A 19,233-nucleotide genomic window follows, 5' to 3' on the forward strand; every position below is an offset into this window, starting at 1 on the left:
CCGGAGCGCACGGCCAGGAACGAACAGAGGTTTGGAGCGGCGCCGACACAGCCGAGATTGACACCCACGAGGGCAGCCTTTCCTTGGTGCTGACAGATTGCCATTTAACCAGCAAGTACCGAGAGCAAGTGTTCCCGTCCTCAGTCACCACGGAGAGACAAGGTTAACATTTCAAGTGATGGAGTGCAGCGGATATTTCCCCACGCCGCACACCCAGGACTCCACACCACATTTGAAAACGCTTTAATTTCAGTGATGGATACGGGGAGCTCTCTTTCCAGGCTGTGAACTCTTGACAGGTCCTCAGTTTAATACATCAGGAAAAGATTTACGCCCCCTCACCCAACTCCCATCCACCTGAAGGAAAGAAAAACGTATATTTGGAGGAGACAAAAGAGGAGGGGAGGTGTTTTATTACACTAGATGTCTTTTACAAGGGAAGTATTTTCAGCCATCTGCTCTAATTATTCCTCCTGTATTGGCCACCATCTTCATGCAACAATAGAAATAATTATCTCCTCAAGGGCAGAAAAAAAATATTTACAGAAACAAACAAAAGTTGATTATTTTTAGCTCCTAGGGAAAAAAGAAACAAGCTACTTCTTAATGAAGGAGCAATTAGGAAGGTGGGTAGAACATCTATAATTAAACCAGACAAATTGGTGCAGGCTCCTCCCTCCTACACACACATGAAAGGGATGCAAATGCGTGTTATTTGCTACAGTCAGTAGAGTTAACAAGGAAAACACTGCCCAGTGCTCAAAGAAGCTAAACCTCTCTCTTGGCATCATTTGTCTTTCCTGCCTGTCACACCTCTAACCCTTTGCCAAATTAACTGAAAAATGCTCACCACAACCATAAAATTAGAGAATATCAATTGGCATGGGTAGGTCGTCCTCTGTACAACCAGCATCCCTGAGCCAACAATCATAGGACACTCTCCCTCATCCTGCTGCTGTAAGAACGGTGTTCTGCCTGCACTTCATCACCCATCTTAAGAAATGTGCTTTTTTTCTACATAAACCAGAACCAAAAGAGGAATTTTGCAACAATCTTTCCATTCTCAGCACTGAATAAGAATTTTGCTAACAGAGAGAATAAAGGTATATATGTAGATTCATGGGAAAGGTGGAATGGGGTGATCCCAAAGGGAGCAGAAAATACCTTATATTGTGCAAAAAGTCTAAGCAGCAAGAAAAAATATTCTCTGTACCAACAGCACAGTGAAACAACTTATTTTGTAAACAAATATATAGGTTTAGAGTTCCATGTGGAAATATATGCATTTAACTGGCTGTGGTATGAAATCAGCGAATGGACAGACTAAAGCTGGTCAAGGAACAGGCTGCCCAGTGAAGTGGTGGAATCATTATCCCTGGAAGTGTTCAAAAAACATGCAGCTGTGGCACTTGGGGATGTGGGTTAGTGGTGGACCTGGTAGTGCTGGGTTATTTGTGGAGGTCGTTCCCAACCTAAATGATTCCATGATTTTTAAGGCTAATAATGAAAGCAGAGGTTCCCAAGTCTCCTCCAAGCAGTCTCAGCACAGAGGGTTCCACATCCATTACAGGAGCACAGCAAACAACTACCAGGAAAGAGCTGCAAACCAGCACACTGTGAACCCTTCTTTACCCGGGGAAATTTCCCTTCCATTCCAAAAAGGCCAATTTCCACCACAGAAAAACAAACAAGCCAGACTGAGTTACCATTTTTTTTGCAGGGTTTCTCTTGCTCACGACTGCAGCAATTCCAGAGAAGCTGTCTTCAAATATTTAAGTAGCCTGTACTGAGTTTCTTTGGAAATCAGAGTGCCAAAACAGTCTAGTGGACGTTACAATGTGCTCAGCAACCCCTTAAAGGGGTTGTGCACATCATGTGCACATCATTAAGTACTCCAGCTTTGCTGCTGATTGAGGCGATTACAACCTGGATGTGAAGGAGTAGAAAGTGAAAGGAGAAACTCTGGAGAAGTTTGCAATGGAAAATATGCTTCCATCCCCTTAGCAAAAGAACCACATTCACCTTTATAATTTCTATTTAATAGAATATCCTGAGTTGGAAGGGATCTACAAGGATCATCAGTATAACTCCTGTTTCGACTTTCCTGATTTCTCCTGATCTTCCCTCAAAGACAGGACAGGCTCTTAGCTCCTAAGATTTCATCCACTTTAGACCTTGAGAAATTCCTCACCCAATTCAATTCCATGTGATGAAAATAGCACAATCTGATCACCGAGGTCCTTATTTTCTGAGTTCCAGTGTTACAGCAGTCCCTGATGTCAGTTTACCACTGAGTTAATAAGGTTGTGGTTTTTAGATGTTGGTACAAAATGCCTTAACAAAACAGTGATGAATTTTGCTAATGATCCAAAGACATGAATGGAAGATGTCCCTTAAATTCATGTCATAGCAGGGACCACCCATGGGTAACCCTACTGAATATGCACTGGTAATCAAACTGGGCAACAAAGGTAAATAGATAATGGGACTATCTTCTTCTAGTTTCTGAAATAAATGTTTTTAAAAAATGGTAGGAGTGGTTGTTCTTGAATCACAAATCACTAAGGAATTAGCCTTAAACACATTAAAACAAACAAACAAACAAAACCGCCCCCAGAAACAACCAGAAGGAGAAAAGGTACATAGAGAACTATACACTGTGAAAAAAAATAATAATTTATGCCAAAAGGCAAGAATATCCCCAAACAGATTGTAAGTAACTGTAGGTATGAATAAACCAAAGCTGGAAATGATCGAAATGTTTCTGACTATCCATGCACTGAGAACCTGTAATAAGTTTCCAGAGGAGGTAGGAGAACAAACTCAGTTTTCCCTTATGAATTAACATGCTTGAAATGATTGTCTGGGAGAGAACAAGCCTGGAACATAACCCAACAACCCATTTCCAAGGCCATCAGATGATATTTTTATTCCTATCTGCATTATCTGCTGCTGTGTAACTTCTGCACTCCAGCTTTAAAATGAAGTTGGTATTATCCTACATAAGAGGGCCACATAACAGATCCCTCATTAATGTCTCCTGCAAACATTAATACAACCTGGATCAGGGCTGGGAATGTGGCTGGACATGAGGTGCATTATCCAATATCTCTATTTTTAATTGAGATTGGCTGTACCCTGACTTGGAAAAGTAATCCTGTCTCTTTTTTTGCTTTCTTATTCATTTTAATTTTAGCTGTCCTGCAGGAATCTTTCCAGCTTCTGCTGACTTGCACAGGCACAAAAAGGGCAGAATCTGGCCAGGAATGTTCTCCACGGAACTGATGAATGACCCCAGTCTCTCCCCAACTATTACAGGATAAATCTGTTTACACACAAAAAATTGACCTGGGCTGGTAAGGTGGGACTAGAACCGGGAAATTGGCACGTCCCAGAGGTAAAAATGCATTTGCAGCCAACAGCATTAGTAACTCAAGACCATAAACAAGCCACAGTGTCATTAATTACTCAGACAGGGGCAGCAACAGAAGCAGTGAGAAGACCCAAAAGCCAACTGTAAATAGTTCATCGAGCTGATTAGTTCAGAAAAAAAATGAGTGGGCAGTTTTGGAGGTCAGAGCCCATGGCACAAGTCAGTCTCAGGCCAATTTGCAACCGGACAATGGCATGAGAAACAGCTTAATTCCTGTTAAAAAAAAAAAAAAAAAATCCCTAACACAAAACCAGCAAAAAACCTCTCAAAAACATAACAACAACAACAAAAAAAAGCTTTTCCAGCAGGGGAATAATCAACTGCAATTTCCAGGCACAGAAGGTAAAGTTCTTTGCACCAGAGCTATTTAATTAGAAATAGGGAGGATTAGTTAGACCTTATGGTGCTTTCATAGGGAGGGCACTGAGAAGACACTGCTCTTGTTGGGGTGGAGGGGGGCATATTCCATGTATAGTTCAAATCATCTTCCTACACACAAACAACAAAGCTCCCTCAAATTCAAGGTAAAATACCAAGCATTGGACAGATATGAACACTATTAATCCATTCCATAATTAAACAAAACATGAGACCCCTGGGAAGGTCCTTGTCTATTTACCAGACTCACATGAGCACCAAAGGGTTGCTCTTGAGTCTCTCAGGGTCTTTTGAGGGTTATACTGGCAGGTCAATCCTAAAATCAGAAATCTCAAATTCAAATATTAAGGGAAACATCCTGGAAGCAGAGGAAATGTCTTGGAGCACATGAGGAGCCCTGCTTCACAAAATGCAGTTTTTCTGCACCATAACTCCTGGTTAATTCACAAGAATCTTCCCAATGTTCATTTATGGCTTGATATTCAGAGATGGATTTTTTTTTTCAGTGGAAACTATCCCAGTGCACAGTTTTAAGCCCAGCTTGACTGAAAATCCTGTGCATGTAGATACAATGGGGAATTCAGTGCAACCTTCCAGTTTGGATCCAACACAACTGGTTTTTCCCTTTCCAGAGCACAGTTGAAGAGTGCACATAATTTAGACAGCTCCCTAACACAGTGATTTCTCAAAGGATGGAGGTTTCTGAGGCAAATTAAAAACAGCAATTTAATGGTAATGAGAAAATTGCAACATCAAGTTGTTTACACAAGCAGGATCACCAAGCCTGGTGACTGTGTCAGCCTTCGCAGTGCTCACTGTGCAAATATTGTCTCACAATTGAATGATCTTGAGTTACACTGACTAATCTGAGAGCAAACACTGCAAATGCAAAGATTAGCTTAACAATTTTCCAACCACCTGCAGGAAAAGAAATCAAATTATGTGATTATGTGCCAGCAAGAAGGATTTCTGAATGGGCACTACAGTAAATGGAGTGGGAAGAATGAGGCTGGTCCACCCCAATAGCGTCAGCGAAAGCTGATGATGGTTTTTTTGGATCAGGCAGGGAGATAAACAGAATCACAGAGTGTTTGTGTAGGAAGGGACCTCTGGAGATCATCTAGTTCAATCCTTCTGTCAAGGCAAGGTCACCTGGAACAGGTGACACCAGAACACATCCAGGTGGGTTTGGAATGTCTCCAGAGAGGGAGGCTCCCCAACCACCCTCAGCAGCCTGTTCCAGTGCTCTGCCACCCTCAAGGGAAAGAAGTTCTTCCTCATGCTGAGGTGGAACTTTTGCTGGTTTAGATCCTTTTGTAAGAGTGCCAAATCACCTGAGAAGGCCAGGGCGCTGGTGTGGGATCCACCCCTTTAAAACAGCTCCTGTGGGAATTTGGGGAATATAAGAGAACTGATACACAAACCATCTCCACTGCAAACCTGGCTTGGTGTAAAGGGCTTGGCCAGCAGCCCAGGCACAGTCAGTTCCCTAAGGTGCACCATAAGAATGGGAATGGTTTGGGTTGGAAGGCACCTTAAAGGTCATCTCGTTCCAACCCCCCTGCCACGGACAGGGACACCTTCCACTATCCCAGGTTGCTCCAAGCCTCATCCAACCTGACCTTGAACACTTCCAGGTATGAAGAGTCCACTACCTCTCTGGGCAACCGGTGCCAGGGCCTCACCACCCTCACAGGGAAGAATTTCTTCCGAATATCTGATCTAAACCTACTCTATTTCAGTTGGAAGCCATTCCCCCTTGTCCTGTCACTCCATGCCCTTGTGAAAAGTCCCTCTCCAGCCTCTCTGTAAGACCCCTATAGGTACTGGAAGGCTCATTTCCCCTCACTTTTGTTTTACTACAGGGATGCAGGATTTGGGACTCCCAGCAGCTCCTGAGACCATCCTGCTCCTGCAGAAGTGTGTGGCAGTGACCAGCAGTGCTGGTGTCAGACTTCTGCAGTGGAGAGAACCTTGAACCTGCCCCTCAGGTAGAGAGTTTCCCCCCTTCACAGCTGTTATTTCAGTAATGTGAGCTTTTTAAACAGCTCAGCCCAACCTGCGAGCTTTCAGAGCCGGCTTTCAAACCCAATGCCCTGTTTAGTTTTAGCACATCAACAACATGCTGCCTTAGCCTATCTGTGTGCATTATCTGCTGCCATAATGTATCATGGACTGAACTACAGCATCATTACAGGTAAGTGCTCAGGTTTAAATGCAAACATAATTGCATAATGTGGTACAGCCAGGAAGAATAATGCAGGAAATAGAGCCAGCTCCATCTGATAGTGCAATCTGACTGGAACGCCGGGCCGTTCGGATCAAAGGCACAGCCCAGATGGGGCAACCAAGAATAAAAGTGCTTTGTGGTATCTTTATTGTCATCATCAAAAACACTTATCTGCCACAAAGGTAAAAAGGTGAAGATGGGACTCGTACAGAAAAGGTCACATAAGCAATAGGGTAACACTGGGTTAGGAGGGTTGGGAAGATGTCACGCCTTAGCAAAGCCTACCTTTGCACTGTCACTCCAAGCTGAATTTGGCAATTCCTAATGGGAATCTGAGCATTAAGTGTCATTTAGAAGACTGGGAACACCCCTTTCCCTGCAGTCGGGGGTGTCAGTTTAATTGTGATAAACCCAGATGAAGCCTCAGACCCTACAGTGGAAGGCGCTGCACTCACAAGGGAGATCATTCCTGACACAAGATGCCTTCCACATGAGAGTGTGTCTGCAACAGATATGTACATCTAAATACATTTATTTTATATAGCTAAAACTAGAACTGATTCTCATTGGAACAGGGTTTTCATCTATTTAACTATTTTTTTTTTCAGTAGTTTGAGCTCACGGTGGCACATGATCTCAGCAGGGGTGCAGACAGCACCACAACACAAGTCAGAAGGCAGATGAAGTCAGTTTAGTGCACTTTGTACTGAATGAGAACGCCTCTGCTGGAGAGAGCATCACACACACTATGGGACAGTAGCCACTCTTGTCATTTCAAGAGGTTTTAGCCCAAACTTAATTCAAACCAGACAACAAGATGAGAGTTAGCGTGAGAGACAACAGCTCGACCAACACGCTGCACTCTGAACTGAGGAGCCTTTGAGCTGAAAGAACAAACTGCTGCTGTTTGAGCTGTGAAGCCACCCCTCTGTCTCAAAGGGCTGTGACAGCTCATCTTCGCTGGGAATGCAGATCCTCTGCAATAACATGCACTCCACGGCTTCCACTACTGCCCTCCCCCACACACATTTGTCTGTCCTTAAATCAATTGGCAGGATGTAAAATCCAGGGCCCCATTACCCAAAAACCCCTGATGGCACATCCATAGCCCGGTATCTGAGTGCATTCAAGTGCTAAGGGATGCCGATGCCTGCATAGTAGCATATTCTAAAGGTGAATTTAATTTTGGGGAGAAATGGGCACTGTACCTAGTGCACACACACACAGATGAGGATGTATGTCCAGAAGGAGGATGCATCTTGGTCCAAACGCAAAAAGCCTTATCCACTGCTAGCTAGGACCACTTGGAGACCAACTTCCCCAAAATTGTTATCCCATTGTACCTGCCTTCAAGTCCCTCAGGTACCTGGTAATCCAGAAACTGCCTCTTCCAGATCCAAAAATGAACACTGGCTTGGGGCCATGCCAGTGATGAGCAATTGCAGTCCTTTCTGCATGGAAAAATCCTGATTTCTGCAACATTCCCTGGGCAATCACAACTTTAAAGCCACATTTTTACCTCCAGTGGCTCCATTCCATCACTAACCCCAGTGGGACTCCCAAAAAAGTCACTGCAGAGCAACACCGACTGCCCAACTTCTTCTGAACCACTTCATTTCAGGGTATCACAGAATCACGAAATGGTTTGGGTTGAAAGGGAACTTAAAGTTCATCTCATTCCAACCCCCTTCCATGGACTGGGACACCTTCCACTATCCCAGGTTGCTCAAAGCCCCATCCAACCTGGCCTTGGGACACTTCCAGGGATGGGGCAGCCACAGCATTTCTGGGCAATCTCAGAGCCTTCCCACCCTCACAGGGAAGAATTTCTTCCTAATATCTAATCCAAGCCTACCACAGAAAGCTCCATGCTGCCCTGCTGTGCCTGCCCTTATGGGTTTGCTGGTGAGCTCAGGGAAAACCTTTCTTCAAGACTGAAAGCAAAAACTGCACCTTCCACTCACCCAATACAGGTTAAGGCAGGAGGCAAAACAGCAAATAAACGTGAATTACAGAGTGAAAGAGCAGGAGTGTGTGTGAAAGAGGGAGACCCATAATCCCTAAGTGGGTGAAGCTGAGCATGACCCTTGATCAGAATCCTGGACCCTAAGAAGATGTGTGAAAGCAGGAAAATAAATCAACAAGAAAAACAGCAATCCCTTTCCTCACTTTTATTTGAGGAAGTTCAAATTTACCCAGGCCCTTCACAAACAGTGCTTGGCTAAAATCACCACTAACGAGCTCTGACATTTGAAATTTAACTGAATATGAGCTAACAACTCCCAGCCCTCCACCACCCATGGAGTTAACTGGGAATATTTTGTTAAAGCCACGGACGGGGCTAAACTGCCTCTTTATTGAGAAGACACAGCGTTCACAGGGAAGTGTTTATTGCACCCACTTCACCTGACGCTTCCCTGCCCTGGCACGTCTGCTTTTCTTCACAGGGACAACAGAGCTCCCAGTCCCCTCCACCCCTTCCCATCGCTGGGGTAATTATTTGCCGGTTTTTACGAGGTAGTCTTACGATCCCTTAATGAAGTCCCTTGCTCTGCAGCTATTCAGGAGGACAGATTGGACACGAGGGGCTTCCACTTAGGGAGCTGCCAGTCAGGGGAAGGTGCCCAGCATTTAGCAGGCAGTTGTTAAGTCAGTCTATCACCCGGCTATTACAGGCTCATCATGAAAACAGCTTGCTTTTAGTGGCAATCACATAAAATTAACCCTTTCCTTAAAGACAAGAGGAAGCCTCGAGTAGATTCTTTGTTGCCCAATCCTCGAACACTGGATTTCCCTCCTGCTGCAGCAATTATTGTTTTTTTAATTTATTAGTAAACACTCTATAACTTAAATAGTACAGCATTTTGTTTGCCCTTTAACTGTACACCCAGTTCACATTTTTAGTGTAAGGTAAACCTTGTGAGCAACAGTAGCAAAATCAGAAAAAAATATCAGACTTTAAAAAACCCAACACAACAAATACTGTTTGTCCTTACTCTACTCCTTACTCTAAATTCTGTGCAGGGAAGAGATCATGGTACAAGACAATTATTTTTCCATCACTACCAGTGGTTTACTGCAAGACCAAACTTTTCAGGCTTTTGTTGTCCTCAGGATTTATCCACCTTTTCTCCAAGAAGCAAAACATAAATGTGTCCTCCTCCCACACACTTTATCCAAGGCTTCTTCTCACTTCTTGTGGGTTGGATGGGACACCTGACACTACCCTCATGGTTAGAGGGCGGGCCAGGTGCCAAACTCAGAACTTTAGAGCTGCTTCCTTACAGAAGGTGTGTAACCCAGCACCCACCTCACACCAAGTGCCATAAACAACAGAGGCATCTCACGGGGTTCAGGCATAGCTTCCAACCTCACAGAAACATTGTAAAGACAGAAAGAGGAGCTCCTGCTGCTCTGCAACCCATGGCTCACAATAACCAGCCCGCCTGAGGTCCTGGCCCCTATCCTGCCGGCGCTTATCCAAAAGAGTCCATGTCCCTGAGGACTCGTTGGCTCTGTGTACATGCACCAAGTTTTCCTTCTCCATAAAAGTCTTTGGATAAACCAGTGGTAACTGAGTGACTTGAAGGAACGTGGAGCCACCATGTCACCTGACACATACCAACGTGTGTAGGCTCAGCATTTTGGAGGATTAAATGGCAGGGAAAAATTATCTCCATCCGTGGTCCAACCACATCAAGGGCCACTCTAATGTTGCCACCCTGACCGACACTGCACTACTCAAGTCCCCCAACTTTCAATAAAGGGTAACCACATACCCAGTCTTTACTGGACCCCAGAAATATTTGGGAAGTGTTTGGAAGTAAGACAATGACTCTGCTACACAGAAAACTCCCGTGGGGAGCATCAAGCTCACAGTGTTGCTCCGTTTGGGAAGAGAAAACAAGTCAGATGATGATGCAGAGTCCTGTGTTAGTGACACAAGTGTCTGAAAGGCCACATCTGTACCCCACATCACACCTCTCGAAGGACAAGACCATCAGATATGTTAAGCCATGCTCCAGTGCAGAACAAGTCTGGGCTCTGTGTGTCTCCATGTTGCTCAACCCTTTTCCAGTTGAATTCAAGGTGGGTAGATGGAGGAGGCTTAAGGCTTCCCTTTGACTTCACCCAGAGGCCAAGGCTGGACATCCCAGCATAGTCCCAGGCATCAAATACTCCCAGTGCCTCCCTCAAACTGAGACAAGGCCAGGTTGGACGGAGCTTTGAGCAACCTGGTCTACTGGAAGGATTTGGGTGATCTTAAAGGTCCCTTCCAACCCAAACCATTCTATGATCCTTTGAGACCAAGTCCCACAGACAGAGAACCAGAGCCATGGTTTCAGACATAGACAATCCCTCCCCCTCCAAGACTGCCTAAACACCAAAGGAGTCAATTAGAGTGTCTGTCATAATTAAACAGAAAAGTGGCAGCAAGACTCTGTGCAAGAGCCTGGGAGCAAATGGAGAGAATGTGTGCCTGCGGTCCCTCGGAAAGGCTTCCCCACACCCTCCTGACCTTAATTCAAGTCTTCCCCTTTGTGAAGGATAGGAAAGATTTACTTTCTGTTCCCTGGAGGAGCACCTTCAAAATGACACTTTTCACTCTGAATCTGCATTTCTCTGAAGGGCTGGGAGCAGGAATAAACAGGGAGGGGAGAGGGAAGATGGTTCTCATTAAACTGCTCCGTGCAGTCAACTCTGATCTCACACAAGGGTGTTTAAATAAGGGTGGAAAGGCTTTGGGGTGCTGTGGGTTACAGGAGATTGGCATCCCATCCTGGGGATAATGGCACCCCATCCAGGGCAGAAGGGCACTCCATCCTGGGGGTAACTTCCAATGCACCTCTAAGAGCATTAGTATGACTGGTGGGGAGAGAAGGGCTCCCTGGAAAGTCACAGTTTAGGAAGTAATCCTCTCAGAGATACCAAAGGAAGGTGGGATTGAAAATTAAAACAACAAGAGGCTGTTTACAGTGGGGAAAAAAATTAAGTTACCATTCAGTCCTTCATTTTTTGATCTGAGAGCAGGAGGGGAAAGAGTTAAACCTCAAATCAAGAAGCAAAAAGTTAAAGGAAAATAAAACCACACCACAAGCACATCTCTTAAATTTCCCACTGCAGCCCAAGGCCGAACCCATTAAAAGAAAAAAAAAAAAAAAAAAAAAAAAAAAAAAAAAAAAAAAAAAGAAAAAGAAAAAGAAAGGAGGAAAGAAAGAAAAACAATATAGAAAAACAGAGAAAGGAAGAGAAGCAATTTTGCCTATCTTTTCCTCACACACCTAGCAGCCACTTTTTTCTATTATTTATTTATTTACTTTCCCCTTTACAAAACAAGGCCCTTATTTTCTCATTTAGCCCAACAGAGATTGTCCTCCTAGAATGACCTTTTTTTCTTTCTCTCTCTCTCTCCTCCTCTCCTTCTTCCTCCCCCCTCCTCCTTGCTGCCTCCAGGCCATTGCCCTCGTGCCAGTAACTAGATAACACACTCTATCAGAGATTTTTTAAAAAATCATTGCAAAGGCACTAGGGCTGATAGTGGCATCAATCCTAGGCTGACACGGGCTCGGGTCAACCATTTATCTCTTCACATTGCCTGTGGTTACTGGGGAGGCCATCTTGGTTCTCTACATCTTAACAACCTTGCATTGGTACCTCTCTGCTCCGATAGCAACTGCACCCCAACCCTGGCTCGGCGGGTTTATTTTCATTAGCTTTTTTATGGACTGCTCCGCTTTCTTTCTGGGAAGCTTGGTGGGTTTCATTGCATTCCCCACCTCCTTCTGAAAATAACACTGGGACCAAGATATCAGGTTAAGAAAACAGGGAATTCGAAGATGCCGGGCTGTTAAAAGTGCAGATTTATAAAAATACACACAAAATATTAAAGAGTTTCATTTAGTCCTACTCTTGATGTCCCATCCTGCATGACCTGGCAATTTTTGGGCAAAGAATTCAGGAGCTCTACTCACAGCCCAAGACACCGTAATGTCAGGTTCTACCAGGATACTTGCTAGTAAGTCAAATAAAACTATTCCCAAGCCTCAGCAAGATGTGATCCTTATGGTCAGACAAAGGATACTGGTGTTTTGCACTCTCTAAAGGGATACACAAGAATAAAATACTATCTTATTGTTCCTCGAGTGGAGAAGAGGGCAGCTGTTTTATTAACCCCCTCCAAACAAACTCCATATCAAGCTGCAACCTGTTCCGTCCCTTCCCCTGTAAGGTTTTCTGCTCCAAGACAAGGAAGGTGAAAAGAAAAGGTCACACTTGAAGTACCCTCCAACATCCATGTCCAAAAAGTGAGGATGCAGGACGAATGGAACTGCTTCTTCCCCTCCAGCAAGGGCGAGGGAGCACAAATCTGACTTCTACCAGCATGGGGTGCCAGGACTCATTTGCAGGCTCCTACTCAGATCAGGATGAGCCCATCCTCACAGGCAGCATGTTTCATCCATGCTCCACTCCTGGAAGTGTTCAAGGCCAGGCTGGATGGGGCCCTAATCAACCTGAGATAGCAGAATGTGACTCAGCCCATGCCAGGAGTTTGGAATGAGATGATCTTCAAGGTCCCTTCTACGCCAAACCATTCTATGGTTTGACATCAGTCTTGCTGTGAACAATAGAGTAACAACCCTTTATGCCCAGAGTGCTCTGAGCTTCCAGAGAGCCTTTCGTGCTCCCCAAAAGCTGCTGAGGATTTGCCACCTTTGTAAAGCACCAAACATCTCCAATGGTTGAAGCTATGTCATCTACTTCCTCACCTTCAAATATTATGGAATCCAGACAGATGGTAAGCAGGGGGGGAAAAGGGCAACAAAAAAAAAAGGAGAAAATGAGTGATTCTAAAATATGCAGAGGAATCCAAGGGAGTCTTGGTTACATTAAGTGGAAGTTGAACAGCAAGGATCTCTTAGGTGACTGTACATATCTCAGACACAGCCTTTGTGAGGTTTTTCATTTTTTTCCTTTTATGAGGAGTGAACAAATCAGTTATCTCGGTGTCAATCACCAAGCTAAGAATTCACAGATCGTCAGTACTCTGAGCCGCTCCTTAAATCTCGAGACCTTCCCTTTACACCCTGTTTAAAAACAAACTCCAGGCAGCACAGCACACCCAGGCAGAGCCATAATCCAGGATGGCATTTTTATCTAGGAAGTTATTTTTTATTGGCCTTCTATTCCTTAATAGGGACCCCTCGAGGGGGTTGGGTTGTAGAGAATTCACCAGGATACCAGTTCAGCTTCCCTACGACTGACTTAATATCCGTGGCATCTGCCCTCCACTGAACATTATATCACCCATCTGGGCCAGAGGAGGAGGGGGAGTCTGGGCAGGGAAACACGGCTCAGACAGCATTCCTTGCATGATGATTAGGTCTGGTCCAGTGATCCGGAATAATAATCTGAAGGCTCACTAAGCATAATGGGTTCAGAGCCACCCGAGCCTGGTCAGACCTTCCCATGAGCATCCTTTACATGTGTTGTGGGTGTGTTTTGCATGTCTCATCAGTGTCAGGGTACTGACATCTCATTATGCAGCCAAGGTGGAAGTGGACAGGTACTGAGTGAGCATTAGAACTTCTCTTTTCCCTTTTATTATTTAATTCACATCTTCCCATTATCCAGTGTATCGTGAAGCTGTGAGCTAATTAAGTCCTGTGGGATTATACAATCAGTGCTGGATTTTTTTTTTTCCCTCCCCTCTCTTTTCAGAAGGCTAAATTGCATTATATACCAATAGAAAAAATAATTGTGCAACTTTTCTCAGATAATAACAGAGAAAGTTACAAACACTAATGATGCTGAATGCAACAGTGGGGCAGAGGCCTGCTGCTTACTTCAAGTGACCTAATTAAGTCATACAGGACAAAAATGCTTCAAACAATAAGTGAGACAAGAGCTCAAATCATTTGCTAAAGAAAATCATTACAGCTACTCTCTGGGGGATAGTGGGGCACAGACCAGAGCCTAAGAAAAATCCAAGCTGAACTCAAATTTCATTAAGTCTGCCATGAAACTCATAGATCTCCAGATGGCAACTTGAAACTCCCCAAAATTTTGAGAGTTCTCTAAATCCTGAACTGAGCCAGCTCAGACTGTAGCAATGGACCTGATGTTCTTGGAGGTCTTTTCCAACTTCAGTGATTCTTTGATTCATGCAAGCAACAGCTCAGAGACCAGATTTTGTGGCACCTGCCAGAAAATGCAGCTGTTTTCCTGAGGATTCTGCCCAAAAGTTTTTGAAGACATTCAACCTATACAGCAAATTCAAGTATGTGACTCAAGGGAGCAACATGAAGAGGACAGCCATCATTTTCAAAAAATAACCTTCTGATTTCTGATGATAACCACAAGCCAAATTTCCAAGCAAAGTTATGCTGAAATCAGAGGCGAAAGATCTCTCTTCCCTGCAGAATTAGCCAAATCTCATGCAGAGCATCCAAAAATAAAGGTATCCGGTGCTAAGGTCTTAATTTTCATTAAAATAGAACTTTATATGCATTTATTAGGGGAAAAGGGAATTAAGGAAATGGACAAAAATGCACCTATGAAGAGTTTGTATCCAGGTACAACAACCCTCTAGTAACTGGAGCTTCTGCCTATCTAAGACAATAAAAGTTCAAAGTACAAACAACTTTAATGCTTAACATGAGCTATTGGTAACAGGGCTGCTGAAAGCATCACAGAAACACAGACCTGGAAGAGGCCACCATCTTACCCATCCTCTTTCATACACACACCACGCTCCTTCCCAGCACCCCTGGGGAGCCTGTTCAGTGCCCAACCATCCTTTTTCTCATATCCAACCTAAACTTCCCCTGACACAACTCCAGGCCACTCCCTTGGGTCCTGTCACTGGTCCCCACAGAGCAGAGCTCAGGGCCTGCCCCTCCTCTTCCCCTCACGAGGAAGTTGTAACTGCAGTGAGGTCTCTCCTCAGTCTCCTGTTCTCCAGCTGAACAGACCAAGTGCCCCCATCCAACCATCCCTGCCCAAAACCTCCCACTAAGCCCACCTGGGCTGTGTTCTCAGCCTGGCTGTCATCCCTCAGGTGGCCGAAGAAGCAGCAGAAAACAAAACACTGAGCAGTGCAGCTGTGCTGGGAACAGCCATGGATCATGCCCATTTTTTACGGAGTGCTTTGAGATCCTTGCATGAGTGTGCAATAGGAGTGCCAGATGTTATTATAAAGAGATGCAGCCCCATTACTTGTACACAGAGTTGTGCTGCCTGCTAATAGCACCATTATCCTAAGGCACGTGGTGCTATTAATGCATTTCACTGCTTAGTGCTGAACCTGGGGACCATTTTTTCCACTGGAAAGGTAAGGCCAGTTCCCATGACATGATTTAAACCTCCACAGTGAAGCAGGCACACGTTGCACCAGGTCGTAAATCTTAACGGGATGCTGTCAGCTAGAAAGGGACCAAAATTGAAACCATTTATCTGAACTCCCCACCCATCCACCTCTGCTCACCCAAGCCAGTTTTGGGAAGAGGGATAAAATGATTCCAAGTGCCCGCTGGGTTCATTAAGCAGCAGCAAATCTCAGATGTAAAGTGCTGCTGTTTTCATCCTGCTCTGAATGAATTTGTTCATTCAGGACACTTAAGACTTCCTTGATTTTCCCTACTCTGAGCAGAAAAACCATAGCAGGGACAAATCTCACTACTTCTTCCTATTCTTGCTCTCTCCTGAGCCAAAAGACAACCTGTGATCATCTACAGGACCTGTGACACAGCTGAGCTGCTCAGACCACAGCCAGCAGCAGGTAATGCCCCTGTAATGCTCCAAACCAGGCTTTGGGGCTGTAGAGATGCTCTTATCCCATTTGGGAAGGAAAATATGAATATAAGGATTCATATGAGGAGGTGTCTGTTCCCTTTGCCGGCCTCCTGCAATAACCAACCAGCAATTTTTCTGGGGTTGGTTTTCTCCTTAGCTGGGTGTGTTTCTGACACGATAATTAACAAGGCTGATGAGCAAACAAACACCAATAGCAGGCCACATGTGACATTCCTTCACAGACCAAGGACAGGCTTAACAGAATGAAGGAAAGCACTTGTATTTTAGGATAGTCAGCTGCAATAGTAACATTCCTGTAAGATAGGTTTACAGGGGAAGTGTTCAGAGACTCCTGCATACAGAATAGGTCAGATATAGAATAATTAGAGAGAGAATCTCATGCTAGAAAAGCACCAAAATTACTCTGCCATGAAACTGCATATACTTTTGGGGTGGCAGACTAAATTTAAATTCCTTAAATACAGGGAATATTGCAGATAGAGCTAAAAATTCCCATGGTGGCTTTAACATTGATGCTGAACTTCACTTTCCTAAGTTTTAACTGTACTAAAAAGGCTATGTGATAATTTAATAGATAATTGGGTTTTGTTTTTTATCATAAATCAGGGGTGCAACTATTCCCCCTCACACTGCCCTGTACATGGTGGGTCTAAACCACTCCTCAGGAGCTGCTCATTTAGGAAAGGATGGTGACAATGGGACATTTGGTGTTCACCAAATATCCAGACCCTCTGAATTTCTTCTTACAGGTGGCACAACCCAGTATTCAGCTCAACGTCCCCAAAAACTCTACAAAACCATGAGGTCTCTAAAAATTTTAGGTTTGCAATGAACATTTTTCAGTATAGAGCCTTACAATGTTGGTAGTTTAGAGTGACAGCTTTTTATCATCAGCTCTTTGCATATATCTTTTTTTCTTGCTACACCCACAGATTGCACTGGGAGGACTGTCCCATTTTCCTCCAGCTACTGAAAGGAAGTGAAACCCAAATATAACCAGAGCTGCACAAATGCTGAATGCTAAGTCTGTGCCAGAGAGCTGACACTCTGCACTTCAAGCATAAGGTTTCTGCTCAACAGAAAACAACACTTTTAAAGCAGAATTGAATTCATTTTTAAAAAAATTTAAAAAAAAGGAGAATGTTAAAAAATATATACATTTCTCAGAAAATAAGATAAAGCTCATTTATGTCTCATAAAATACGATTAACCATAGTTAACCATTAATCCAGCTGCGCTGCATTAGAACTGCTATTCAAAGTTGGAAAGCATTTAATATTATATATTGCTGCTGCTCAGCCTAAATTGTTTTTTTTCTTGCCCCCCTTTAAATGTACACAATATTACAAATTTAATTTTAAGCTGTTTGAATCAGTCTGTAAAAAAGATTTGATTATACCTGAGTGTTCTGGCCCCAGTTTTTCCATATCTCAGTAATCTTGGCAGTAATTGGCTGATTAGCTCCCTCACACTCCATCTCTGCCTCAGTTTCCATGGTAATGTTACAGGAGCTATTATAGATGAGAACTTCATCTCTTTCCACTTTAGGGCTGAAACGAGAAGGGAGGTTAAATGGGGTGTCATCAATCTTAATGAAATGCAATTATTTTTACTCTTATTAATCATTGCAAGCCATTAGCTTGTGGCAACTCCTGGCCACCATTTGTCAAACTTTGCAAATTTCTGTAATTTTGTTTCCATTCTTTTATTGTTTATTTGTTTTTTTCCCCCCTTTATCTGCACACACTCAGGACGAAAATACATGCAGTAAATATCTCTCAGTGATGCTTTTCTGCTTTCCCAAACTATTAAAAACAGGAGCAAATGCCATTCTAGGACCAAGGCAGGGAGATAAGTGCAGACAACAGCGAGGGGATCAGCAGTGTGAGGATCAAAGATGGACTCCTACATGGAGTAGGGTTTGCTCCTGTCTCCCCCCTCCCCATCTTACTCACACTTAGCAATGGGGAATGAATAACTTGCAACTCCCCCAGGGCAAGAGGAGAAATTGGAAAAAACCACACAACTGGCTAACTGGTCCCTAATTCCAACTGTGAAAAAATGAGCTCATTTAGGGGTTCCAATTCCTGCTACCCAGCTGATTGCAGCGATGCTTTGTTGCTAACACTGGAACATTAACTTAGTAAATTAATTAAACTTACTTAACAGCCCAGACTAAGCAGATTCGATATATGTGCCAGTTACACCAGCAGACATTTGCTCCAAAGCCTCCCCTTGCAAAGGGGGAAGAAGTAATAGAAAAGGTGTGTGGGGAAAAACCATTTCTGTCCCTTGATTTTCCTGCTGAAAGTTTCAGATTTTGGTAGTGTTTCACTATGGGGAGCTGTAGGATTCAACATATGGTTTAGTGAGCATGCTGGTACTGGGTTAACAACTGATGATCTTAGAGGTCTTTTCCAACCTTAATGATTCTATGATTCAGAAGGAGGGGAAAACTTCCAGATTTACTTCTATAGGCCTTGGCTCAGGACAGGATAATCCAATGTCACTTTTCATTCCTTCCTTGGCCATTGTTGCTTCTCCCTCCTCTCCCCACCCAACCACCAGACACATACCTGCAACTTGTAGGAAGAAGGGCAGAAAGGAGGTGAGTGATAGTAACACCAGCATGAATCAGAAATTACATCACTTTCCAGAAGAGATAAGAAAGGACAGAGTTCTCTCAGGAAAGGACAATGTGATTTACAAAATAGAGGATCATAGAGACAGGACAATGATTTTTTTTGAAGGTTACAGTGTTAAATGAAGCAGCCACATCAGAAACTACAAAAATGCTACTAAAAAGAAGCCTCTGCAAGTTGCTGGACCTCTTCAACAGTTAATTTTTACGTTTTATGTTTAAATGAACTTTTCCCTCTGCTGTATCAATAATCAAAGCCCAGGCATAGGGAACTGCACTTGCCTTTGATAACAACACTTGGAGAGCTGCTCTTGTCCTGTACAGTAAATTCACTGGACTGGGTTATCTTTCAAACCTGCACAGTATTTCTTTTTATAACTAAAAGGAAAAACTGCATCTTTTAAGTTGCCAACAGTTTTAAAGGCACAAAGGGGTGGTGGTTGGCTGGATTCAGGACATGGAACCAATTTACCAGACATGAAAAGCAATACAAGGAGCTTTGAGTAGTTTTCACCTTTTTTGTTGTTGTTTTGCTTTTTAAATAAACAAGCTTTGCTTGTAAGCAAACAGAAGTTCCTTCCTGTCCTCATGTAACCACATCCTGAAACACTGATGCTGGAAAACAGTCAACAAATTGCAGTGATTAAAGGAAAAGGAATAAAAGGAATTAATTATTAAAGGGAATTCAGGAATGTACATTGACACAGGTGTTGTTAATGGCAAAACTTGCAACTCTTC

General features: G+C 43.7%; 1 protein-coding gene across 1 annotated transcript in view; it reads right to left on the bottom strand.

Annotated features, from left to right (window-relative positions):
- LOC114070197 (fibrocystin-like) overlaps positions 1 to 19,233 on the bottom strand; it is a gene marked incomplete at its 3' end in the record, with an annotated part of 85,413 nt that overhangs the window by 6,853 nt on the left and 59,327 nt on the right. Inside the window, exon 35 of the mRNA XM_027907444.1 lies at positions 17,254 to 17,404. Within this exon, the coding sequence (XP_027763245.1) occupies positions 17,254 to 17,404 (151 nt within the window). The remainder of the gene's footprint in view (positions 1 to 17,253; positions 17,405 to 19,233) is intronic.

Source organism: Empidonax traillii, unplaced genomic scaffold (assembly GCF_003031625.1).
Source record: "Empidonax traillii isolate 1590-97213 ecotype Southwest subspecies unplaced genomic scaffold, ASM303162v1 scaffold1464:size105375, whole genome shotgun sequence".
Classification (NCBI taxonomy): Eukaryota; Metazoa; Chordata; class Aves; order Passeriformes; family Tyrannidae; genus Empidonax; species Empidonax traillii.